The 26,753-nt window shown below is 36.7% G+C and overlaps 1 protein-coding gene and 1 long non-coding RNA gene across 2 annotated transcripts in view; one reads left to right on the top strand and one right to left on the bottom strand.

The window, feature by feature from the left end:
- Positions 1-943: 943 nt before the first annotated feature.
- LOC126174835 (uncharacterized) lies at positions 944-2,889 on the top strand. Its single transcript, XR_007535489.1, has 2 exons — positions 944-2,419; positions 2,450-2,889. It is a non-coding gene; the product is annotated as an uncharacterized LOC126174835 (long non-coding RNA).
- Positions 2,649-26,753, bottom strand: part of LOC126174833 (FAS-associated factor 1) — a 165,614-nt gene continuing 141,509 nt past the window's right edge. The window contains exons 11-14 of the mRNA XM_049921213.1: positions 21,872-21,968; positions 8,545-8,682; positions 3,101-3,178; positions 2,649-3,012 (exon numbers count right to left, since the gene is read on the bottom strand). Of these exons, the coding sequence (XP_049777170.1) occupies positions 2,932-3,012; positions 3,101-3,178; positions 8,545-8,682; positions 21,872-21,968 (394 nt within the window). The 3' untranslated portion in view covers positions 2,649-2,931. The remainder of the gene's footprint in view (positions 3,013-3,100; positions 3,179-8,544; positions 8,683-21,871; positions 21,969-26,753) is intronic.

Genomic DNA, 26,753 nt, shown 5'->3' with positions numbered 1-26,753 from the left:
CTCACTGACAAATTGGCCATAGTAGAACATGTTTTTGGAGATGTAAACCAAAGTTCAGTGAGATAAGCATTTTAGCAAAGACAACATATTATCATGCATGCAGGCATAGAGAGGCCATTTAAGATTTACAAGCACCATAATAATTATAAGAGAAAAGAAGATGATGCCAAGATTTAAATAAGGATGTTGACATTGTGCCAACAGAAATAAATTCTAGGGCCCACTAAGCCCTCGGTGCAGTTGCCACTTTAACTCTGAAGATGCCTTCTGCAGTTGGGAGACAAAAGTAAGGAAATAGTTTTATACATCAACACCATGGCCTTTCAAGCTGAGTTTTAACTGAAGTATACAATGAGTTGTTAACTTTGCTCCTTCCATTACTTGTTCTCCACTAAGGACTTTCCATTACCATAGTCTCTAATTTTGTGTTATAATACATTAGCTAACTATCATGTTTTTATTACAGTACACACTGTTGGATCAAACATTATTGGTCGTTTTCCTCAGAATTACCCTTAGTGACCTCAAACCAAACTGCGTGAAAGACACAGGACCCCCTTCTTTTGCTACAGAAACAGTAGCAGCAACATGATGTGTCATCATGCTGGGTAGCAGAGGTAAAAATTACAACAGCGTAAGATGGCTGCAAGGGGAGCAGTATTGAAATATGCCATTCCTTTGCAACCTCCTGTCTAACCAAAAGTTTATACACCAATTGAAAGAAAAGTGGCTGAATTTGAGGACCAGCAAGTTGTTGTTGGTGAAAGCAACTATCTGACTGTGGCATATCTTCTTCCAGTCCTCAACCTGTTGCCATGTATGTGCACTGTTGCCTCACACATGGTTGTTTAAAACAGCCAGTGGACTGCATAATTTAAAGTGGTCTGGCATCAGGATTTCAGTATGTTTTAATGGAGTGTTATTTATTTTTCATCTATAGGATACTGTCCCACATTAAGACTGAGTGATTTATTTTTAACATGTTTATTTGTGTCAGTTTCAGTGTTTTGTAGAGTGGTGGTCTCCAGTACTTTTGGTTAAGTGATCAGTCAGCCACAAATACCTGCTATAATATTTCAATTATTTCATTCTATTGTACATTTTAGAACACAACTGACATGCGAGTAGCTTACGTGTGCTATTTTTTTTTCTCACAATTTACCCACAATTCTTACTTATTTCAGATATGTTAATAACATACATTCCATAACAGTTAACAACAGGTGCTCAAGACCAGTAAAGACCACACTGTGCTAAAAAATTAAAGATTTTATTTTTAAAATTAAGTGAAGTCTTAACTTTCCAGCACAGAAGTCTAATTTCTATAATTTAATCTTGTGACACACCAACGACATCATGCCATAAGTACAATGGCTTTCTGGGAGGGATGTCCATGCAGCTGGTCACACTTATTATCACTTCAGAAATATGGTGGAAAAAAAAAGTTCTATCACCAAATTGGAACGGATAACAGTTTGAAGACCCCATTACCTGCTGACTGGTCTAAACAATCCATTATCTTATACTTCAAACCTCCTAGTTTCTTTTCTGCTAGTAAAGACTGGACTTATACTGACTTCATGAAACAAGTTTTCCCTTCATAATTAAACTACTCTTGTACTTTTTTACGCATAGTTTAAGCAAAGCAAAAGTACAAGTACAAGGTTTCCTACATGTAAATGAAATATTTGTTAATGAAACTATGAAATTCCTGGGCAACTTCATTTTTAAATCTATGGTATAGATGCAAATGCTTTGCCTCTTTTTGCTGGAAGATGGAAGCTCTTCTCCTGATAGCTAGTGTTTCCACCAACAACTATTTGTCTGTGTTGCTTTTCTGACATTTTGTATGTCTTTCCTGTTTTTATCTAGTAGTTGTTTCATTCTTGCACTTTTTTCTCTCATAAACAAAAGTCCTCCTCTAATAGCAGAGAAGTTCACATGCAGAAGTTTTATTCTGATTTCATTTAGGTGTAGTTTCATTCTTGCACACTTTTACCTCATAAATTAAGTTCTTCAGTAATGCTAAAGAAATGTCCCAACCTTATGTTGTTTTTCTTGCATAATGCTAGGCACAAAGGTGATAAAATATGTTGCATAACATTACATTCGTTTTCAGTGATGAACGTGTGTGAAACAAAATCTCCACAATCTGAACACAAACTCTCTCAAGCATACATGGGAATTACTTTACATGTAGTTTCACCACACATTAGCAGAAAAACTTACATCAGAATTATCAAGTTTGCATACAAAAATGATTGATACAATCAAAGTAGTCATTCTGTCAATACTGTGCTTATTGTTGGAAATGCCATGTAAGCTGTTCTCAAGTGGCAATTTTGTGTGCGAGTGTGGGTGTGCGCGTGTGCACGAGGGAGTGGGAGAGGTGGGAGTGGGAGAGGTGGGAGTGGGAGAGGTGGGAGTGGGAGAGGTGGGAGTGGGAGAGGTGGGAGTGGGAGGTGGCAGCACACCAGTACAGAACAAAGAAGAGAATCCTGTCACAGTTACGGACAGACACAGAAATTTTAGTCAAGTTTTCTATTATTTTCATATGCAGTATTCTGCATTTCAATCAATGTATACCAAGAATAAATATAACCAATCTGTGTAGTTTACGGGGTTGGTTCTTTTGAAATTATAGAAAATTCAAATGGCAAAAATTTCTTGGCAAAAAATAACTAATTGTTTCATAAATAACATTACATAAAAAAGTGGTGGAGCAGATATACATGATTTTATAGCTAAGTATAATTTTATGTACTTATGAAAGTTAGCCCAAACAAAAAAATTATTGGGCAACAGAGTGTTCCCAGCTTAAATATGTACAGTATTGACATTTGGCCTCATAACAAGTATTCGTGATACTTTCCTTTCAGCCACTTAAAATTCTTCACAAAAAAAGATTGTAAGGCATATTCGTGAAAAATTTCATCGTTCTTCTAAAATCACAGTTTCTTGTGGATAAAGTTTTAGTTCTTGTAATGTATTTTTTGGATCCAATGCAGTAAGCTGGAAGGTAAAAAAAAAAATCATGTTTACAATTTACCAGCATAAAACTTCTGAAACATAATGACAGAAAGTATTTAATAAAACTTACATCCCTTCGTGGCCAGCTGGATAATACTTTGTATTCATCTGGAGGGTAACCTAGCACCACTAAATAATCGAGTAACACCTGAAAGACAGCCAAATAAAATCTTTAAGTATCATACACTGCTCATAAGTAAGTGGAAAAACAAAAATATCCTCATATTATTCCATTATCATCATAGACTCAATGCAATATGTTGAAGCCCCATTACAATTAATGCCCCCCTTTCAAACAGCAAATTGTATCTTCTCTGATACTGTCCTGTTTCTGATCAAAAATATCTAACCACATTAATAGAATTGCGGGGTGTTTTTTTGTTACGTTGTTGGTTCACAACTCAGCAAAATGCACGTTCCAGCACAGTAAGGTCAACAGTGTGTATAGTAAAAGATCAAGCCCATTTAACAAACAAGACAATGCAGAAAATAAATATAAATTAGTTCCGCATGTTTCAGCAGACAACTCCAAAAACTGAAATAAATAAATAAATATCTGAGATTAAAAATAACCAATGAAAATTCAAACACTGGATCCCTTACAATATTTTGTAACAGTATTACTGACAAATAGAAATCATTCCACCATGCAGTAGTTGAAGAATTAATCAATAGCCTGTAAATAGTGGAAGTTTAATTTTAAATCTTGTACATAATCTGACTGTTCTTAACTGAGGATCGCTAAAATGAATAATTTACTTTAATTTTTGACAATACTTGGTTGTAATAGTCAAGAAACTAGCAAATGTCTGAATGATGGATTTAATGAAAGCAGATGTACGTATTAAACCTGTAAATATTAGTAAACAGTAAAATTATATACATGAATTAAACTTCTGACTGAAGATAATTAAAATTAATGAAACTCATGTTCCACACCCAGGAGGATTCCTTCTTTTATGGGTCTATGGAATGAATAATTAATCTAATCTAATCATAGCTTATAGCTTCGTCCAAGCATAAAAGAACATACGGAGAGCATTATTGGATTCAAATTTGAACACTTTTAGAATGTGTTCCAGTCATATTGATTACTAAATCATCATTATTGTGGATGTCAATTATGCATGATCAGAAATAAAAATTGATCAAAACAAAAATAAAAATGATAAATGTAATATGATTGATACTAGACTGACTAACGTGACAAGAAAGGTGTTAAACTGGGGGGGGGGGGGGGGGGGGGAAATCAAGGTAACTGAGTGGGAGGAAAATAATAGGAAAAAAAAGTGCTAAATAAGTTGATAATTGAAGAAAGATAAATAAAATGACGGTGAGGATAAGAAGCTTCTACAGAAGAGAAAATATGAAAGGTAAATCAAGAGAAAGTCAGAGCTATAGGTGGTCAAAGAAGGCACCAGCCAGCACAAACGTAAAACCAGGGGCAGTGTTTACTGGAGGAGGAAAATAAAGTTAGTTTTATGTGGTTGTGGAGGACAAGAGTGAAATGGGAAAGGAATGGGGTAAAAACAGTGTTGACAGAATAATGAGGCGGATAAAAAGAGCTGAAGATATGGAAGAGAAAAATTATGCTTATTTGTATGCAATAAGGAGATTAGCTAGGTTGGATTAATGTAGTCAATGAGGGAAAAAGTGTTTTATAGAAAATTCCACCTTTAATATTCTGGGGCACTAAGTAGTTACAGTGGAAGAAGCATCATCAGTGGTCCTTCCATTACATTCTCCAGCATGGCTCCTCAGTGTACTACATAACAAATAAAACACCAGACTATGATTTGAGAAACTCTGGCACTTGCTATACACAACACACTTTGTCATCTTATATAAAAATTGTTTGTGAACACTGTTCAATGTGTTAACATGCTTTGTTGAGTCATTTTCAAGTTTAGATCATGCATCCTTTGTCACTTGAAGCTGGAGAGGGTTGCATTTGGTGTGCACCACAGTGATGGCATTCAAACATATGCTATCATAAGATGTAAGAAGATGGTTCACAGATATCTCAAGGAGAAAGAAACGTTGCTGCAAATTATCTTATTTGAAGTAACTGGGAAGGTAGTGTTGGCCCAGATAGTACATAACCATCTGCATATGATTAATATGGCCCCTTGGTGTCCACTATGCACAGCAGTACAAACCTTTCACCACTCACCTGTGCAAAAGTGGTGGGGAAAGGGAACATTTGGAAAGAAACCTGGATCAATGGCATTGAATTCTCTTCACTAACAAATGCAGGCTTTATCTGAAGCTTGATGATTGTGTAGAAGACAAATGTTGTAGAAAAGTGTGGAAGAAAACAGGTCCAGCGAATTTCTCGGCAGGCTGACCCATGGTTTCAGCAGGAAGAAGGGTTTGTCATGTCTTGGGCTGGATGTCTGAAACGTCTGTTCATTTTTTATGGTAATCTGAGATCTATACAGTGTCAAGAAAGAATCCTTCAACTTATTGTGCAGCCCTACAGCCAATATTTTGGTGATGGGTTATCTTTCAAGACAATGACACACAAGCATGCCACAGCACCACAAGAACAGCTCCCTCCATGATGCAGGAGTCAACCAAATGGTATGGCACTAGGTATCTGTTGATATGAACTCAATTGAGCATGTTTAGAATCAGTTAAAACATCATAACAGGAAGAACCTTCCTCACATTCTGGATGACATAGCAGGAAAATCTTCCTCACATCCTGGACAACATCATGTGGGCTGCCATTGAAAAGTGGGACAGGATAGTGGTGTATCATATTACCCACTTTGTTGACAACATGCTAAGGTGGATCCAGCATGTTTTAGCACATAGGATGAAAACACCGTACTGAATGTACACAGCCTCAGACGTGCTCTTTTGAACAGACTGCATTCATTTTGATAATTGTTTTGTACCTATTTCACAATGAATTTATCTTTTTACTTTCGAGGCTCATTCTTTCATTCTGTGCTCCCCTTGAATCTAACCTAACACATGTTCACATATAAAAATATGGTGAATTTTTGAGTTCTTTATCTTAAAGTGGAAAGACATTATAGCAACTGCTGCTCCGCCTAGTGTTTTCTGTTCTATTCAGAAGTATTCCTAAGAGTATGGTGTTTGACATTTCATTTTAATCTTAGCTGTCATACATTACAATTAATTCTGACAGAATAAACTATTTTTGACTAAGATTTTATATTTTACAAGGCAGACATATTTCTGCATAAAAATTAACAGCAATAGATGATACGACGTATTTAATTTTTACTACAATAACTGTGATACACAATCAAAATTTATGGCAAAGAGGAAAAGGGGGAAAAGAAGAAAGGCAGACAGAGAGAAAGAAAGAAAATGGAAAAAGAACAAAAGGTAAAAGGAGACAGTGAATTAAAATGTTTAAAACTTTTGGTAACAATTTTTAGATTGCTGATTGTGATGTACATGGACCAAGTGAGGAGTAATTCTATCATGCTGCACTGAAGAAAATCTTGATGAAAGAATACCGAGATGTACTCGCTTCTTAAATTTCCTTTTACTATTCCTCCTCCTGTTCTGCAATTCTTTTCCTTGCTTGTGCCTTTCTTCTCTAGTCCTACAAAATTACATTACAGACATGCAGCATCTTTCATAGAGCAACAAGAAACAGTGACAGATGCAGAAAAGCTCATACATATTGATGTGGAGAGAGGTGGTGTACATGCTTTGTGAACATCACAGGAAACTGGTGAAGTGGAATAGGCAAGAATGAAAATGTTATTTCATTTGATAAAAAGAAGACTCGTGTGGCAGTGAAAGGGAAGCTGTAAATAATAAAAAATGTTTGACTCGGTACTTGTGAACAGTTAACAAAAGACAATGCACACACAACAAATGGATAAATATTTAATGCATGAGTAACAGACTGTAAGAATGTGTAATCATGAGGAGAGAGTGGAATACAGTGGAAGTGCCTATCAACTTCCTGCAGTAGGGACATGTTATAGCCAAAGGCACAAATACAAAGCTAGATATTTGTTCACTGCATACAATGAAACCACAGTACAACTTGATGCAGCTGAATAATTCAATGTATAGTCAGTCGTATTTAAAATTTTTGAAGGTGGAAAAAGGATTACATGATTAGAAATGTTAACTACGAGGTCTGTTCAAAAGATTCCTGAACTTTGTCCACAAAATTTTTATGTTTTACTTATTGTACATGGTCTCCTTCAAAATATTCTCCTCCACAATTGATATGCCGCTTCCGCTTCTGGTAGCATTCTGATACACCTCTTGCTGGATCGCATAAAGCGCCATCTGCGAATTTTCTTTTATACTGTCTCTCATTGCAAATATTTGTCTTTATAAAGGGGTTTTCAACACTGGAAATAAAAAAAGACTGCTGGGATCAGGTCTGGAGAGTACAAGGGATGAGGCAGCACATTGATTTTGTTTGTTGTGCAATAGTCAAACACCAACAGGGATGAATGTGTGGATGCATTATCATGATGCAAGACCCATGAATTGTCTCACAACATTTCAGGCGGTTTCCTTCTCACGTTTTCTCACAGACGTCCCAATACATCCCAATAGCACCATCGATTTACAGCTTATCCTTATGGCACGAATTCATGATGACCTAACCGTTCAAAGTCAAAGAAAACTATAAACACGGCTTTGACATTTGACCCGACCTGACGAGCTTTTTCTGCTCTTGTAGAACCTTTCCAGACCCATTGTGAAGATTGAACCTTGGTCTCGTCATAACCATAATAATCATAGACCCAGCCTCATCATCATTTATGATTCTCTTAAGGAACATCTCGTTGTCATTTGCGCGATCCAAAGCTCTTCACAGATTGTGAGGCAGAGGTCTTCTTGACTTGATTCATGAGCCATGGGACGAACTTGGCAGTAACACAATGCATTCCAAGATGCTGTGACAGGATTTCACGACAAGATCCAACTGAAATGTCACAGTCTTCTGCAATCTCTTGGACAGTCAGTCTTTGATTGGCAAGCACAGTTTTGTTGACAATCCTCATGTGAGCGTCGTCGGTAGACGTCTAAGGGCATCCGGAACAAAGGGTATTTTTAACTTCCATCTGGCTATTTTTAAACCATGTGAACCATTCATAACACCAAGTATGGCTTAAGCACTCATCACTGTAGGCTTCCTGAATCATTTGGTGTGCCTCAGTAAAGGTTTTCTTGAATTTCACCAACATTTAAAGCTGATACATTGCTCCTCTAACTTCCCCATCTCAAAACTCGCAAACTGTGTGACACAATGTTCTACTCAACAAAGCACTGAACAATAACTAACAGAGATACAACAACGAAACTTCTGACAGTTACACATTAGACACACAGGGATGCCAACAGCATTTCGCTCCAACGCACAACTGGCGTGAAATTACAAATGTTCCAGAGTTTTTTGAACACACCTTACACTTGAAAGTTGTTTCTGGGTGTAACCTTGTAAATCAATGGGATTGGAAGCTGAAAATTATAAAACATGATATGCTTCATAATACTTACCTTTAAAGGTGCTCGTGCCCGAAATCGACGAACAGCAGTCTCTCCTTTAGGCAATCTGAATCTTATTTTTGTTATATCTTCCCCAGAATCTTCCTCTGGTTCCTCCGGCAGCTGAGATTCTATTTCAAGACGGTAGGCCTGTATCAACAACAACACGTTCACATGCATTAGCAAAGGAAATACACTGAAGCCCACTAGGGCACAAGTACTCATATAAATATATATATATATATATATATATATATATATATATATATTTTCCTCACAGGTTACAAGGAAAGAAGGTAAAGCCATCATCTCCTCTAAGGTTGTCTGAATACCACAGTGTATTACTAGGCACAGTCCTGTATGAGGAGGTATACTGTTGCCTTCCTCAGACCTTTGAATTGACTTTCCCAGCCAGTTATAAGGGGCCTAGAGTTTACCGTGAATTCTGGATCACAGAGCTAACTCTGCATTTTCCATAGAAACAAACATTGTCAGAGGTTAAAGAAGTGACAAGTGACAGATAAAAATCCCAGGACTAATAGGGTATCTATAGACGGATACTTTACCACTGAATGATCGAGAGTTTAAGAGCTTAAAAAAATATATCTTTGATCATCAGTGGATAACAGTGTTGTTGGAATGAGCGTGAGATAAAATTTTTTGTAGTCACAGTCTTCTAATACATGCCTTGAGGAAGTTATACTTTTTTTATTTTTTACAAATCTTTAACATATTGCAGCGTGTCAGCAACTGTGAAATGTACAGCAAATAAACAATTTTTTCAGCCTTCAGTTGCAAGGTAATTTTACTCGTTTACCTAGGTTTCGATTCCAGTAATGGAATCTTCTTCAGAATCTACAAATTAAACCACATATGGACATATATTACTCACTAAAATGCATTATCAGTCTAATGTTTGAATAATAAAGAAATTGTGATACTTACAAAAAATTAAATTATTTTGTGAGCCAAACACTGGCCATGTCACAGATTAAAAATTAAAACAATAAAGACGCATAATCATAAGATTATGTCAGTCAAAATTAAAACCATTAAGGCGAATGTAGACGGAGCTACACTGGCCAGAAATCAGGACCACACGTAAGCGGCTCGAAAACTAGGCATTGTGAGCAGTTATGCGGCGAAACTCGGCCGTGGCCAAGCGCATGCGCAAGCGCAGGGGCGAGAGACAAACTGTCTCAAAATTACTTAGAGCAAATATATATATAAACAAAATGTGACTGAAAGCTGTCCTACAATTGGACAAACCTATCTATTGGTATAGCAACATTAAACAATTTACCTGAGGACAAACTACAAAGCCAAGGTATAATTTTTTTTTTTTTTTCATTTAAATATTATAGTAAGAGGGCGTAGCCCCGTTACAGTAACTACAGTAACTAAAAAACATGAATCCGAAACCACCTATTTTGAGAAGCCAGTTTAAGGTTCATAAAATTTCCCATCCTATCCGTCCGATCGTTGACAGTACCAAAAGTGCATACCACAAACTAGCTAGGTTCCTACACCGTAAATTGAAAGAGAATTTTGTGTTTGAAAAAAATTTCTCCGTCAAAAATTCGGTAGACGTGGCCAACAAACTTAAAACTTTAGCCTGTTCTGACATCACAAAACTCGTATCATTTGATATTAAAAATTTATACACTAATGTACCTGTTGAACAGACGATGGACATTATAGAAACCAATTTGTGATACCATAAAAAATTATCGGCCCCTGAGATCGATGAACTAATGGTTCTGTTACGCACCACCCTCAAGTACAATTATTTCTCTTTCAATAATAAAATATATTCGCAACCCTGTGGTCTAGCTATGGGCAGCCCGTTAGCTGGTATCATGTCAGATATTTTTATAAACTCAATGGAGCAGATGTTTTTTCGGAATTATCCAGATTTGGCAAATAATATAATATTCTATGCGAGATATGTAGATGACTTGCTGTTTGTGTTTGAAGGTTCCCATGAAGAGCTAGAACTGTTATTTACCACTTTCAATAACCTACATGAAAAAATCAGTTTCACGCAAGAAAATCAGACAGCTGATAGGACCTTAGACTATCTCGATCTGACTCTATCCATTATTGGCAACAAAATAGATTTCAAAATTTTTCGGAAAGCAACCTATTCTGACATCATCATCCCAGCTGATTCCACCCATCCTCAGGCCCAAAAAATGGCCTTTTTTCACTCGAGTATCCATCGAACTCTTTCCATTCCGCTTTCGCCAGTCAACTTACAGAACAAATTAAAAGTCCTCGAAAACATCGCTCAGAATAATGGATATAATCCCAGTATAGTGAGACAGTTGTTCAATAAAAAAACACGAAAGAAGACTACCACCCTTTCCAGTTCAGATACTCACAATCAACACCAGGCAACGAAATACATATCACTTCCCTTTATAGGTAACATATCCTATAAGGTAGGTCGTTTATTAAAAAATCTAGGGTGTAAAGTTTCATACTCTACCACCAACAACCTCAAAAATAACTTAGTTCATTCTCTGGATAAAGGTAATGATAAATCATCGCTGTCAGGTGTGTATAAAATCACATGTGCTGAATGTCCTTCTTATTACATTGGCCAGACAGGAAGGGCCCTGTCTGTTAGGTTTAAAGAGCATCTGCCGACAAAAAGCGGTGATGGAACTCGAGGATCTACATTTGCTGAACATCTGGTCCAAAAGGCGCATGCTCCCAAGCCTCTAAAAGATGCAGAGCTTTTGCATAATGAAGTAAAGGGATGTAGGCTAGACACCCTCGAAGAATTGCAAATTTTTAAACATCTTAGTATTGATAGAGACAACTTACTTAATGATCAGCTGCAATTAAAAAATAGAAGTTATTTCGAAGGATTTCAACCTTTACTTCAGTGGAGTTGACCCACAGTCCGCCTCGAATGGCCAATGCTGTTTCCCTATCTACTTTGTCCCTTTATTATAATGCGATTGTACATGTGTGTCTTTGTATTTCGTTATATGCTTGGTAATGACACATAGTTGCTAAGGCGTTTTTATGTTAAAGACATTTTATGCTTAGCACGCATGGTTTTGACACTAATTTTTAGTTACTGTAGCGGGGCTACGCCCTCTTAGTATTATATTAAATATTGGTCTGCTTGTGTCTGTGTATGTGTGGATGGATATGTGTGTGTGTGCGCGAGTGTATACCTGTCCTTTTTTCCCCCTAAGGTAAGTCTTTCCGCTCCCGGGATTGGAATGACGCCTTACCCTCTCCCTTAAAACCCATATCCTTTTGTCTTTCCTTCTCCTTCCCTCTTTCCTGATGAGACAACCATTGGTTGCGAAAGCTAGAATATGCGCTTGGCCGCGGCCGAGCCTCGCTGCGTAACCGCTCACAACGCCTAGTTTTCGAGCCGCTTACGTGTGGTCCTGATTTCTGGCCGGCGTAGCTCCATCTACGTTCGCCTTAATGGTTTTAATTTTGACTGACATAATCTTATGATTATGCATCTTTATTGTTATAATTTTTAATCTGTGACATGGCCAGTGTTTGGCTCACAAAATAATTTAATTTTTTGTAAGTATCACAATTTCTTTATTATTCAATCATTAGACTGATAATGCATTTTAGTGAGTAATATATGTCCGTATGTGGTTTAATTTATAGGTTCTGAAGAAGATTCCATTACTGGAATCGAAACCTAGGTAAACGAGTAAAATTACCTTGCAACTGAAGGCCGAAAAAATTGTTTATTTGCTGAAGTTATACTTGGCACAGCAGATTCCAATTCAAATTACTAGCACTTGTAAGGGGAATACTTTTCTGACATTGGAAATGCATAATTCTGGTTAAGATGTGCCTTAGAATATTGTAGTCTTTAATCCATACACAGACTACAGTATTCCACAATTAAAAATACATTACTTTGTGCAAACCTCCCTGCTTTTTCCTTTTGTTTTAAGAAGAATTTTGAGACATATTTTGTTGAAACAGAACATGGGGAACCCATGTCATATCAGCCAAAAAGTTGTCATGTCACTAAAATTTAAGAAGTTATTTTTGTAGTCAGATCAGTGACATGTCTAATTGACATGTTTTGTCAGTCTTGTTTTACAATATATGGAAAGTGAAACCGACCCTCAGTGAGAACAGCTAATTTAGTCACGCACGGATGTGTTAATATTTTGGGGAAAGGCTAGGATTCCTGCAACAGCTCTACCTCATTGTACAAAGAAACTTACAGACCTGGACGGCACAATCTGCAAAGAAGTGCTGACAGAAAGACACTCACTCACAAAGAATGAGAGCTTAAGTGTTCTGCAGATCTAAATAATCTCTTCAATGTTGCACTTGCCACTGCAATGGATATGATAAAAACAGAGGAGGATAAACTCTCTTTATTACATAAGAGGGAGTCCAGCTGTAACTTATGGAAATCAGGAACAATTAACTGGCGTGCTTGCACTACTGAATTCTATTGGGAAAGAACGATCAGGGACAGTTTGAAAATGCCATAAAAGTTTGCAGACTGGTTGAGATAGTTCAAACTGTTCTGAAACCACCATATCCAACACTGTGGTGCTGCTACATTGCTGGAATAGTTAGCAGGAAAGAGAGCCGTTGTTCTTCTCTTGGTGTCATCACACGAACCAGCTATTGTTATGTAGTGTGTTAGAAAATGAGTTACTCCTAGTGTCAGTTAGCTTTGAAGTAAATTTTTTTGAAAAACTCAGAAAAAAGTGGAATGGCATGGAAAAAGCACATTGTGAATGATATCGAAACTGACAAGGCACTTACCTTCTTCTGAAAAGTACTAAAAGAAGAAAACTTGAGAATCATTACTGTAAACTAAATAAATTGTGCACCATGTTTCTGGGGACAACTGTGGACTTGAATATACAAGACCACCTGGAGCTTTGTACTATGCATGTAGATGGCCAAAGGAATATTTTCGTTGAAGATGTTCCTTTTTCGCTCTCAACTAACCCTGAGTGCTACTGGAATGGGTGGCCTCAGGAAACACTTGTTTTGTTTGTGATAAAATTATACACAAAATGTTTGTTTCTGAGTTCATCAACAATCAGTGCATCTTACAATGACATTTGCTTTTTAAAATAGTTGAACCAGTATGAAAAAGCAAATGGTTGGGTTTCTTTGAGTGCTCTAAACAGGTTGTCAGCACTTATGATATTTAAGAGAAGAGATTTGTGTGTTATCACTATTTGATGACTAGGTTAGCAACAAGAATAAACCTTGTATAGAAAACTGCTGTGCAAAACTTTGAGGATTGAAAGTAGGTACACAGTGCCACATGCTGCAGTTACGAAACTTTGAATTAAATTCGCTTTCTGACCAAATGTAATTTTATAAATTTAATTTTAGAACTTTTGCATAGGCTATTCACATGTTTTAAAAATATGTATTAACTTGTGTTTTTTCTCTCCCTATTATATGAGGCAATGAAAGTTTCCATTTACGGGCATTGCTGCAGCGTATATGCAACGTAGCACGATTCTGATGTGGGTAAATAATTACTGTCATGTAGGCAAGAGGTCAGTGTCACATTTGCTTCTTTCTGATGTTTGTGTGGTAAAAGTATAAATACGAACTATGGCACTGTTATTACCACATGTATCCAAGCACTATTAACTTTCTGTTATTCCTTTCTTGGCTGCTGAAGAACAAACACTGGTAGACATCCATCGTAGAATGGAGAATGTGTATGGGGCAGCTTGTGTGTTGAGAACCACCACTGTGGAGTTCTGTGCTCCTGCTTCATGACAACACACATCACCATATTGAAAATTTCACAACACAGAAGCTATTCCAACTAAAGGGAGAGACACACGAGCACCCAGCCCGTAGTTCTGATTCGTCCCTGTTTTATCAAATGGGTACCTTCAACCTGGTGTATCTGTGGGATGGCTTTTTGATCACCTCTTATATTTTGGATGAGGAAACTGACGAGTTTGGACATGTTGATGTAATTAAGCATAGATTTAGATTTCTTAAACGAAGGTCGTACTTCTTGGGATTCAAAGAGTTCCTGTTTTATTTCCAAAGAGACTATGAAAAATCTTATGGTGAGAGGAGTGAAGTTAATGTACAATTTCAATGGAGTACTAGTGGCTGATTAAGAACAAACAGAACTCATTTTGCAAGATGTGTGAGATCACTGAAGCATCCTGATTTTTTTTTTAAAGGAGAGAGAGGAGGAGGAGGAGGAGGAGGAGGAGGAGAAGAAGAAACTGAAAAGAAAACTGTGCTAAAACTAGTATCGATTCATCCTGCATTCAGACATTCAGTATGTTCTGCTGCATAGTAATACTTAAATTTCTACAATTTAAATACATTTAATCATCTTTGCCAAACATATATAGGTTGATTTCAATGGTTTATGCCAATAGAAAAATACCACACCTTTTTCAGTATTTAAGTTTTATTTAGGCATTCAAATCAGTTGCAGCAAGGGCTAGTATTAACTAATTATAATGAAATTTGTTACATTATAAAAACACGCCAAAAAATGGGGGAGCAAGGACCTGTGTGTGCTCAAATCCCTTGATATTTTTATGTAACCCCAATATAAGGACCATCCTCTCACTCATATACATGCACACAATTTCTCCCTCCTAAGAATCATCGGGCACATTTTCTTTGGTGTTCAGCAAAATGCAGTTTCGTTTGTGCAGTGTGTAGCTGGAGTCTCCCCAATCAAAAACTGCTTATCACGTCTTCCATGTGACAGCCAGTGTTGACAAAGTGTCAGTTTGTTTTCCATTATGAGCAAAATGATTTTTTTTTTTTCCAGTGAATTTTACGTGCTCATTCGATAGAGCAATCACAAATTAATCTGGTGCGACATTTTTTTATCGATATGCATTAACACACAGTTAAACACAAAGAATAACCAGTATTCCAGTAGCAACTGATGAGGAGAGGTCCTATGTGGTGGGATTAACTTTTTGGAATAGTCTATGTGGTGATTTAGGTTAATGTTCCAGATACACATCTTGCAGGCATTTACTTGGGGGACCCTCCTTTGTAAGTAACCACCAGGAAAAAAAATCAATATTTTGCATGATGCTCTACAACTTTAAAAGAGGAAGGTTGCATACACTGATTGTGTAGTGTAACGGTTAAGTTCTCGGATTCAAAAGTTTGTGGGTTCAATTTTTAATTATGTATCTAAATGACTCTAGCTTTTAAATTTTATTCAATTAATTGGTCTGAATATAACTTTTTTATTTCTGTTCCTCTGTCAAATCATTTTAATCATCGAAGTACCTTTTCCATTTGCTCTCATTTTTTCCCCCTATCATCCTACTTTCACTTGGAATCTTTGTTCATGTGATTTTATTTATTTTTATGAGAATGACACAGCAGTTGGTCAGTACTGCTGGGCCCTCAAGGTCTGTTCAGACAGAGTTTTTTGTTGTGTTCATTATCTCTATTCCTAATTTCGCTTGAATTTCATTATACTTGTAATCCCTTCTTTCATTTAAATCTTCATCTGCATTATTTTGGTCATAGTGCTATGTCAGTTTATGCTGCAAATGTTTGTGTAACAATTACCACCCAAACAAATGTACATCTTGTAATGACACATACATTTTTGACACCACTGCACAGTCAATATAAATAGGTTATCTCATCTTTTGTCACCTTAACCAACAGATCAGCATTTTGAAAAATTTAAATATTATGACAGATAAATAAAAACAGTTAAATTCACAGGCCCAAAGATTCAAGAAGAATGATAGGAAGAAAAAGTGAGAGCAATTGAAAAGTTAGTGCGACGATTAAAATAATGAGACGAAGGAATAAGGATAAAAAAAAATTGATTTAAACCAAATAAACTGAATAAAAATAATGATAAAATCATTTAAAAATAAAAAAAATTCAAAGCAACTGAGGAGACTGGAAACCACAACCTTCTGCATGTGAGAACCCTACCTTAACCATTATGCTATGCAACCAGCCTAAATAACATTCTTTTATTAAAGTTGAAGAGCATCATGTGAAACACATAATTTTTCTTTCATCGATTACTCACAAATGAGGGTCCACCAAGGCGAACGGTTGCAGGACGTGTTACCAGGGATCTTAACCTACATCACTGTGTAGATGGTTTAAGAAAGTAAATCCCATAATCACTGGGGATATCTCTTTGTCAGTCACTATTGGAGTACTGGTTATTCTTCGTGTATTAATGTTCCTGTAAATACATACTGATAAAATGATGAGACTAATAGGGACTGCTACACCAAATGGGCATGTAAAATTCCACCTTAAAAAAAAAATCTGTTCATAACAGGAAACAAACTGACACTTTCCATCTGCACTGGGCATTACAAGGAAGATGTGATAAGCAGTATTTGTCTGAGCTGAATCCAACTACATATTGCAAAAACGAAACTGCAACTATCAAAACAAATATGCCTACAATTAACATAAGATCCTTTGCGTTTTGTAATAAAAGGCTTATTTCGACCAACATGTCTTGTCAGTCAAATTCTTCAGTGTATGGGACAGCACTGTCAATACATAAATTCTCCAATGCTATGCCCAATGTTGCAAATGGCTTTCCTTTGTGTGTTGTGCCAACTGCTAAATGGGAAAAACTTAAGTTCTTATATATCAGGGGAATAAAACTGTGTTCATGGTCTGATAGGATACTGAGTATGAGAACGGGTGCTAGACATCCTTCATTGGTGTTTGCGTTATTTCCTGTCAATGGTGGAAATAAGCTAGTACTCTGTGTACTTAAGGCAGGTGCGGTCTCCCGTGCATCTGGGTGGGTTGTTCCGTGAAACCTGTCACCCCTTTGTGCTGTTACTGTTGGCAGCCAAGATGCTGGAAGTCTCTACCCACCCCTCTATTCATGTTGGCATGTCACCTCTCTAATCTTCGTCCTCAAGGTAAGTGGCTGCTTCGCCAGTACACTGTCTTCTTGAAATATTATCAGTTTCCTGCACTCATCCTGATATTCTGTCACCACTAACTTTATGTACTGTGATATAAAAGATAATAATATAAAGTCCAGGGTGGAATATAAATAAGGAGGGGAGTGAAGATAACAACACACATTACAGCTGAGGAGCTGAGTGGTTGATATGCACATAAACAAGTCATAACCAGTATACAATACACTCAGATAACCTGTATGGCTACACTGCCCCACCCAACTACACTGTACTATCCCAATCAAGCTACAACTCTGGAGGAATGATGTCAGCTGAAACAACATAGCTGTTCAGGTCAATGTGTATGTATTCTGTAGTAGTCAGCTCTGAAGGAGGACGTTGTCCAAAAACTTAGCAATATTTTCAGCTTTTGTTTACCTGTAAACCACTTAATGCCTGGGCTATAAAGTGAATTATTACTTTTACTCCTTCCATTTATTTAAAACTATTTGACTCTGGTTGGTCATGAGCCCTTACAGGTTTGCTACAATAATTGTCAGTTGCTTCAATTAAAATCCCAACATAGCCCAGTCCATGAAGAACAGAAGAGGTTGACTGGGGCAAAAATTTGCGTAGTCACAAAATTTTGTACAGTGGTAGGAGGGAATGCAATGACCAACATACTAAAAATCCTGACCAGTGAGGTGTCAGCGTTAAAGAGCACTTTTTATGTTTTTCTTAAATAGCTCAAAACTGTTTCGCTTTACCAAATTAAATTACATCAAAATTTCCTACAAAATAGTTCCTATTCATTTTTTTTTCCTCTAGGACTAACAGTCCCCATGTTTCAGAGATTGGAAAAATTCCAGATTATTAAAAATAGTGTTTCAATGGTATAAAATTAATGTTTATGGTTAACTGAAGTGAGTTAAAAACAAATATTAAAATAAACATAAAAATAATATATTAAGTGTACCATGTGTAGGTGTTCTGGTCAGTGTAACAGGATGGATGGGTAGGTCACTGGATTGTGGTCATGCAGTTCCTTCCTATATACGTTTATAAACAGAAGAGCGAATGCGTGATACCCGCTTCTCTCTACCCCATTACATCACAAGAAGTAACAGCAGGATGTTTCACAAAATTATACCGACTCTTCCATAACGTGCCTTATGAATCACCAGCGACACAGTGTGCAGACACTCCTAGGGGATGTTTATTTTCCACAAAATGTCTTAACACTAAATGGAATGTATGTGAGAGTTACTTATAAAATGAATGCAAGAAACTCCTGTGCACGAATTCTATGTAAATCTCTGCACACTGTTCTACACTGCTAGAGGAAAAATTGATTCATAATCATCCTGCAAGGCAACTGAATTGTTCTTCCGGGAAAAGTGACTTCCCCCATCATGAGTGCTGATTGTTTTCCAGTTTACAGACTACACCTCCCCAGCATTTCCAATCTAGTTCTCTTACATTAGTAAACAAATCCGAAAAGTGTTCAAAAGAAAAGGTACGAAACAAAAAAAGTGATCACCAGAGACTTGAGCACAACTATCCCACGGTTTCACAATCTGAAGGTTCCTTGTTCCCAGAATTCCTGTGGATGTGACTGAAACCAGTCCTCCATTGTGTCCTTCAGTTCATCGTCCATGCTGAAGCAATTCCCTTTCCCTTTGAGATCCCCCCACCTTTTAGTGGGCCAAACCCATGAAGTCGCAGGGCGACTTGTCCGGGATATAGGGACAATGCATTCTCCCGCTTGACCTTGGCCATTACACTTTGTGTGTGACCTTGGAGTCCGCCTCTGTAGCGCAGCAGTAGCGTTACCAGCTACCACACAAGGGGGTCCAGGTTCGATTCCTGGCAGGGGACTGGGTGTGGTGTGTGATTCATCATCATTGACACACACGTCGCTGAAGTGGCATCAACTAAAAAGATTTTCAATATGGTGGCCGAACCCTGAAGAGTCTACCCCAACCAACATATGCCATATGATCATTTCATTTTCATTTGTGACCTTGGAGATGTGCATTATTATGGAACAGAATCACTACTTCTGAGAGCAATCCAGGTCATTTGCTCCTTATGGACTTGTGTAGGCTGTGGAGTGTCTGACAGTAGATGTCATTTAACGGATTTTCCATGCTTGAGGAATTCAATTAGTGTAAGACCTTGGACGTCGAAAAATGCAGTGTGCATCACCTTGCCTGCTGAGGGCATAGATTTGAATTCTTTGGGGGAGGTGATAACACAGAATGCTTCCATTGCCTAGATGTCTCACTATATTATACCTAAGCAGCATATGCAAACTTCAATTGGTTCGGTTGGTACAACATTTCATACAGTTCCATTTGAAAACTCCTTATAACTTCACTGAGCTAATGTTTATATAGTGAAGTTCTTTTCAGTTCATTAAGTGAGTATTTATTTGCAGTTGTTGGAAGTAAGCCACATCAAATACTTTCCCATAAATAGTGGCTGAGAAGTCTTTAGCTTGTATGTCGTATGTTGCCAGTGACCTATGTAGCATTGGTGGGAAAGGGACTGGACTGGTAAATGTGGCATTTTGTTACTGTTCATCATTGATAGTGTACAGTAAAGCCATGTGATAGTGATGTAATCACTTGGTGTTGAATAATAATTGACCAGAAAGTTACTGCACTTCTCTCACCATTAATTGTGTTATTAAGAGACTGCATATATTTATTCCATTCAGGAATTTTTGGCACTTATAGAGCGTGCTCCTCTGAGTGGAGTCACATACCACACATGCACACTATGTCTTCCTAGGTGGGTATGAATGTGAGAGATGGAAAGGGCTTAGGATTTTGTTCAACAATAGTAGTCCGCTGCAATGAATTGCTTAACTATTGTTGCAGAGAGAGACTATTTAAGCCTCTGAGCCACTTCAGATGGTGGTAGAGCTGAGACTGAGGTGATGCACTTGATGCCCCTCTTGTGAAAAATATTCCAGGAACTGACAGTGGAGACAAGGACATCTAAATCCACTATATAAACACGAACTCTGTAAACTGGACAGTAAGTACTGGGGACACACAGTCTGTATGTAAACTGAAAAACAAGCAGCACTCGTGAAGTGGGCAGTCGCCTTTTCCGGAAGAATGCTACAGCTGTAATATAGGATGACTAACAATCAATTATATCTCTTGCAATGTAGAGAAGTGCACAGTTTTTCACACAGATTCTGACTATACATGTTTCTTGTATTCTATGTAGTGTTTGTGTACTTCATGGAACACCCCCCCCCCCCCCCCTTCCCCCAGGCGTGTCTGTCCATTTCATTGTCGGTGATTCATAAAGTAAGCTACTCAGGGGTAATTAAAGCTTAGTGAAACATCCCGTCATTGCTTTTTTGTGACATAGTGAGTAGGGACTCTTCAGTTTACATACCTATGTAGGAGGGACTATATGACCCAAATCCAGTGACCTATCTTCCCCAATTCCTCCACCCTGTTATAACCCCAGAACACAATTTATCCCTTAATATGGGTGTATTGCACCTAGATGTGGTACACACACTTGCTAATTGTTTTCATCTCACCTCATTTAACAATAATTTCACATTACTTAAACAATATTTTTAATAATCTGCAATTTTTCCAATCCCTGAAACGTGAAAGCTATTACTAGAGAAAAAATGAATGGGGCCTTTTTTTTTTGTTGGAAATTGAGTGTAGTTTAACTTTGTACTGGGAAACATTTTTGCTAGAAGTTAAAATTTGAGTTAAAACACACACACACACACACACACACACACACACACACACACACACACACACACTAAAAATAAACGCACCCAAGCCCCATGCTCACAACCCACTGGCCACAAGTTTTAGTATGTTGGTCACTACACTCTGCCCTATCCTGTGCAAAAATGTGGCGACATGAATTTTCCTCTGTTGTCTGGACTACCAGGGAATGAGAGTGGCCTGGTGTAAACAGAACATACTTCACGATTCTTCGCTGTGGCACATTAGAAATGGCAGACAGTTTTTGGGAGCCTTAATTGGAGGATATCTGTTACAAGGCATTAAGTGTAAACTAACAAGTAATTGTGTGACCCTATAGAAAAAAAAAAGTTCATCAACATGAAAGATACCACTGCACCCTATAAACAAGAGAAATGTCACAGAAGAAACTCTTGTGTTACTCCAATTTTTTCAGTCTCAGTCAAAATTTTGTCCAAATGTGGATACCTAAAGCCACAACAGGATTGTTATAGACAAACACTCAATATTCCATGGTGCCAGAAAGACTTTATGATTAGAGGCTGAAACAGCTGGTGCAAAATTAAAAGAAGTTCTCAAGAGCTAGAACAGTGCACAGAAGACAGAGTGATGAAGTAGTTTCAGTACATAGTATGGGAGTCATTTGAATTATTTTGTCCTGTACAATTTTTCAATAGTAATTAGGACACTTACTTCTCGAATAAGTTCTATCTCTTGCCGTAATATCTGTTTTCTCTCTTTCTCTTTCGACTCCATTAATTCCTGGCGGCGTTTTGCTTCTTCTTTTGCTCTGTTATAGATAAAAACAAGAAATTAAAAGCTGACTTTCATTATATCAGTCATGTTTTGCTGCAGCTTTTAGCAATACTATAATTTCTATCAAATTTTTCATACACCGTTAATGAATAAATATATTTCATATACTTTTACTTCTCCTATCTTAAATTTTCATCAGTAAATAAACAGGAAGACTCACACTGAATAATATTTATTAACACATTAATTTATCCCAAACACTGCAATAATATTACACTGACTGAGCCCTTAAAACTAGCCAACAATAATTCCAGGGTATTTAGTGTGTGCAGGTCCATTGAACTTTGTATGTATTTGTTCTAGGTGCTTGCCAGTAAATTAAACTTTCCTGTTATTAATGGTAGTGCTTAAATAATGTGTAAGTTGTGCAACAAAGTTATATTTCAGAATGTCATCATGTCTGAAGTAGGGATTGCAGACTTTTTGTTCATACACAGTATCATTCACAGGAGTAACATAAGCATTTGCTGAGAAATTCTGGCAGGTATTTCTAAAACTGCAGAATTCATAACTTAAGTTAGAAAATGGAGTTCTATATGGTCTGTGTTAAATGTAAAGTTCAAAAGGCTATCAACCAAGAGAACTCCAGAAGTTGTTGCTGAAATCTTAAGAGTGGATAAATTAGTTGTAGATATAAAATGTGGTGAAAGATATATCATTTATGAAATAAGACATTATCACGTAACACCTAAACAATACTGAAGCATTTACACAACAGATTATGTTTAAAACTTAACAACTAAGCCAAAATTTTTCTTTTACAAGAGACATTGTCCGATTTCATTTGTGAATGAAAATCAGTTCACTAAAAGTGGGATATGGACCCACAGGTAAGCCAAAAAAAGTATGATAAACTATTTTACAATATAAAAATCTGGGTATTGTGTGCTGTTTGGTAACTGTAACCTGAAAACTTTTTCATGTGACTGTAAAGACAAAAGTGTGTTTCAGCATGTTTTAAATGCTTTGCTGTTCTGCTGAAATCACATTAAGTGACTTCCCAATTCACCAGATAGGTATTCATACAATTTTTATCTGCGACAATTCATTGAGGAGAATGGTGATGCAAAATCAAAATAAGTATGAGAAACTACTTTACAACATAAAAATCTGCGTGCTGTGTGCTGTTTGGTAACTGTATCCTGAAAACTTTTTATTTTATGCGACTGTTTTATCAAGTATAATAATGATGATGATGCAAAATCTCACACACTGAAACTGACAACTATTTTACATCAAGTATACCTCCAATAGAGGACAAATTTATTTATGCAAGAAACACTCACATATTTTCTACAGTAAAAAAGTTACATCTGAAATCATTATCTACTTCTTTCTCAATGTAATAACTAAATACAAAATGGAGAGAAACAACTTGAAAATAAGGTAAGTTGGGGAGTCAACAGGACGTCAAATCAAGAAAAACTTTCCAGATAGGTTGGAAAGGCAAAATTGTAGAGAAATGACCATAAAATTAAAGCCAACTGACAATAAGTGTGCCCAAGTTTGTCTAATACACAAATGTGTTTAGCTGAAACAGAGAGGTATTCACACAATTTTTATCTGTGACAATTCATCGAGGATGATGATGATGCAAAATCAAAATAAGTATGAGAAACTACTTTACAACATAAAAATCTGCGTACTGTGTGCTGTATGGTAACTGTATCCTGAAAACTCTTTTTTATGTGACTGTTTTATGTTACTTTGAAATGTAGCAAATACGTTGTGACTTAGAAATAACCAGAACGGGAAAATGTGTTATAATGGGTAAACCTGCAAAATAAATACAATATGGCATCCTTGTAATTGAAAGTGATCTAACAAAGACAATACATGGCTTACTTGCAATGCAATGTTGTTATGCATACCACTCCAAAGTTGTGATCTGTATCCCTATGTCTTCTTACCAATGAAGAGGTAAGGAAAGAGACATTAAAATAATCTTTGTTATTCATTCTGCTTCTGACTCTCAGTTTGGCATGACATATAAAACCAAGAAGGTGTAAATGTAAATGAGCTAATTAGGCAGCTTCTGTCTGGTGCCCCCAACATAGTACTTTTCAGGTAGTTCACTTAATAATCAAGCTTTACTCATTAAACATTACAGAAAATCCACATCAAATGTGGCCAGCCATGGGAAAGATATATGTTACTTTGAGATGTGGAAAATACAGTGTGTTTCAAAAATAACCAGAAATGGGAAAATGTGTTATAATGATCAAACCTGCAAAATGAATACAATAGGGCATCCTTGAAATTGAAAGTGATCTAACAATGAAAATACATGGCTTATTTGCAATGCAATGTTATGATACACACCACTCCAAAGTTGTGATCTGTATCCTTATGTCTTCTTACCAATGAATGACACTCATAACCAAAAGTTATAAAATGAATTGTTTAGTGTGGAAGTGCAGACGCTGTGTGGGACTTATTTATAACAGTATTTGGCATACTCTATCTGAAGATGACATGCATCTTCAACACAAGATGGTGACAGTGGCAACTTTGTGAGTGGCAACACTTGCTCGGATGCAAGAACAGAAGTTCTATGGATCGCTGGCGTGCCTTGGAGATGTGCTTAGTTCAGTAGCATAGAGATAAACAACTGAACCTAGGTAAGAAAAGAGATATTAAAATAATCTTTGTTATTCATTCTGATTCTGATTCTCAGTTTGGCATGACATATAAAACCAAGAAGGTGTAAATGTAAATGAGTTAATAAATGTTTTGTGAAGAGGATACACGCATTATTAATGTTATTGGGTTCTCGAGTTATATGGTAAAGATTTAGAAGTGTGGTGTAACCGTTCTTAATAGCAATGCAAGAACAGAAGTGTGGCAAGGACAAGAAGGCACAATAGGCAAGAATAAAAGGTAAAGAACAGCTACATTATAGTAACATTACATCTCATTTGCGGTGCCCAGTTGAACTGGAGAAAGCAGAAGCAGAATTTCAAAAACTTTGGGAGGAACTAGCAAAGACTCAGGAAAAGGTTAAGACAAAGAAATATAATGAAGATTGTAGGCTTCCAGCGGAATTATTAGTGAAGTGGATACCTATTATTGTAAGAACACTTTTAAAATCACTATTAAAATGTTTGCGTGACATGAGAGAGGTAGATTTTGTTCTCAGTTATTTACAAGGAGACATTAATGAGTGAGGTGAGTTAACTTCAAGGAATGATTTTCAAGAAAAGTTTAAAAAGAAGTACTGGTCATCTTGCAAATAAAAGTTAGCAATTAATTTGTTAAATCATCAATATTTCTGTAATAGTTGTGGTAATTATAATAAATACATAGAAATGCATTTGACAAGATCAGTGTATTTATGATGACCCCATATAGGAAGGCCAATTTGTGAAAGGATTACTTGGTCATTTACCTTACCAGGCACAGAAGACAATAAGGAATCATGGAAGGACAAATGTTAATGAATTGCTAACTTAAATATTACAAATATTACTAAATATTACAAGAAACCACAGATCAGATATTAATAATTGCAGTAGGCATCTTCCACAAGTGAGACTAAATATTAATATTAACAAACACAATGATACTAATAATAAAGTAAATAAACAATGTAATAACAGGAATCAAACACTTAATTCAGCAAATTAACTAATGAAAATGCAAATCAATTAACTACAGGGCCTTTCCGAACAAGTCATAGAAAGCAACGAACATTCTGCACCCAGGGCCACAATCCAGGACGTGTCAAAGGAAATGCAGGCCCGTGCACAGAAAAAGTAGTAGCACTCAAATGTCCAAAACGCTACTTGCGCAGTTACTTGAAGAAGAGAAGATGGAACTAGAAACATAACAATAAGATCTAGTATTGAGAGTGAAAAGTTTGGAATAAAAGTGGACATTCATTTAATTGTGGAAGTGAAATATTTTTTGCCATAGCAAGAATTCATAGTAGAAGCAAGCAAAACATTTTCATGTCCTACACTACCAGTAACAGTGATGTATGTTACTGGAATTACTCGAAACAAGGGAAAACAAATTAAAGAGGAACACAAATAGCTTTCATCATTTACACACACGCAGTAGTGTAACCTTTGGTAAAGTGCTGTGTTGCACAAGCATTTTCTGAACTGACAAATAATGATCGCCACCACAATGAGATTATTTTTTTAATGAATTAGTATAACCTATTGTTTGGATGTATGTTTTATTCATGCAGTTGCATTAAGAAGTCTTCAACAGCATTAATCCCACAACTAGTCTACAACAGCCATTGTGGATCACTGCTGCAGAACAGCCATTGTGGATCACAGCTGCAGAATGTCAACCTATCGTGGCAGCAGTGTCAACAATGCACTCATTTTTGGTAACACAGCATGACCTACACACCAATTGAGCTTCCCGTAACCATCTAGTCATGGCAAGATTTTGGTGAGCTGCATAAAATCCGAGATGACTAGTTTTGGTGTTTTTGTGGGGTAAACGGCAAGTGGTTAGGAACCAGAGTATGTGGGTTTACTACAGAGGTGTAGCTAGCCTTGTTAAAATATTCAGCTGAGATAGATTGAACACGTGTTTTGCAGACAAAGTATGTGAAAAGAACCGATGTAGTTATGCCAGTATGGTTACAATGAGTGCGCAGTTAAATGATGACATAAGGAAGTTAAATGTTAGTACAGTGGATACTAAATCAAAATTTAAAAATTGAAATAAAAACAAAGACATGTATATCACAATTGCAGACTACTTTCCACATTAACAGAAGAGCGTGCAGTCGATTTAG

This window comes from Schistocerca cancellata, chromosome 3 (genome assembly GCF_023864275.1).
Source record: "Schistocerca cancellata isolate TAMUIC-IGC-003103 chromosome 3, iqSchCanc2.1, whole genome shotgun sequence".
Classification (NCBI taxonomy): domain Eukaryota; kingdom Metazoa; phylum Arthropoda; class Insecta; order Orthoptera; family Acrididae; genus Schistocerca; species Schistocerca cancellata.
This window is presented reverse-complemented; position numbering and strand designations above follow the sequence as displayed.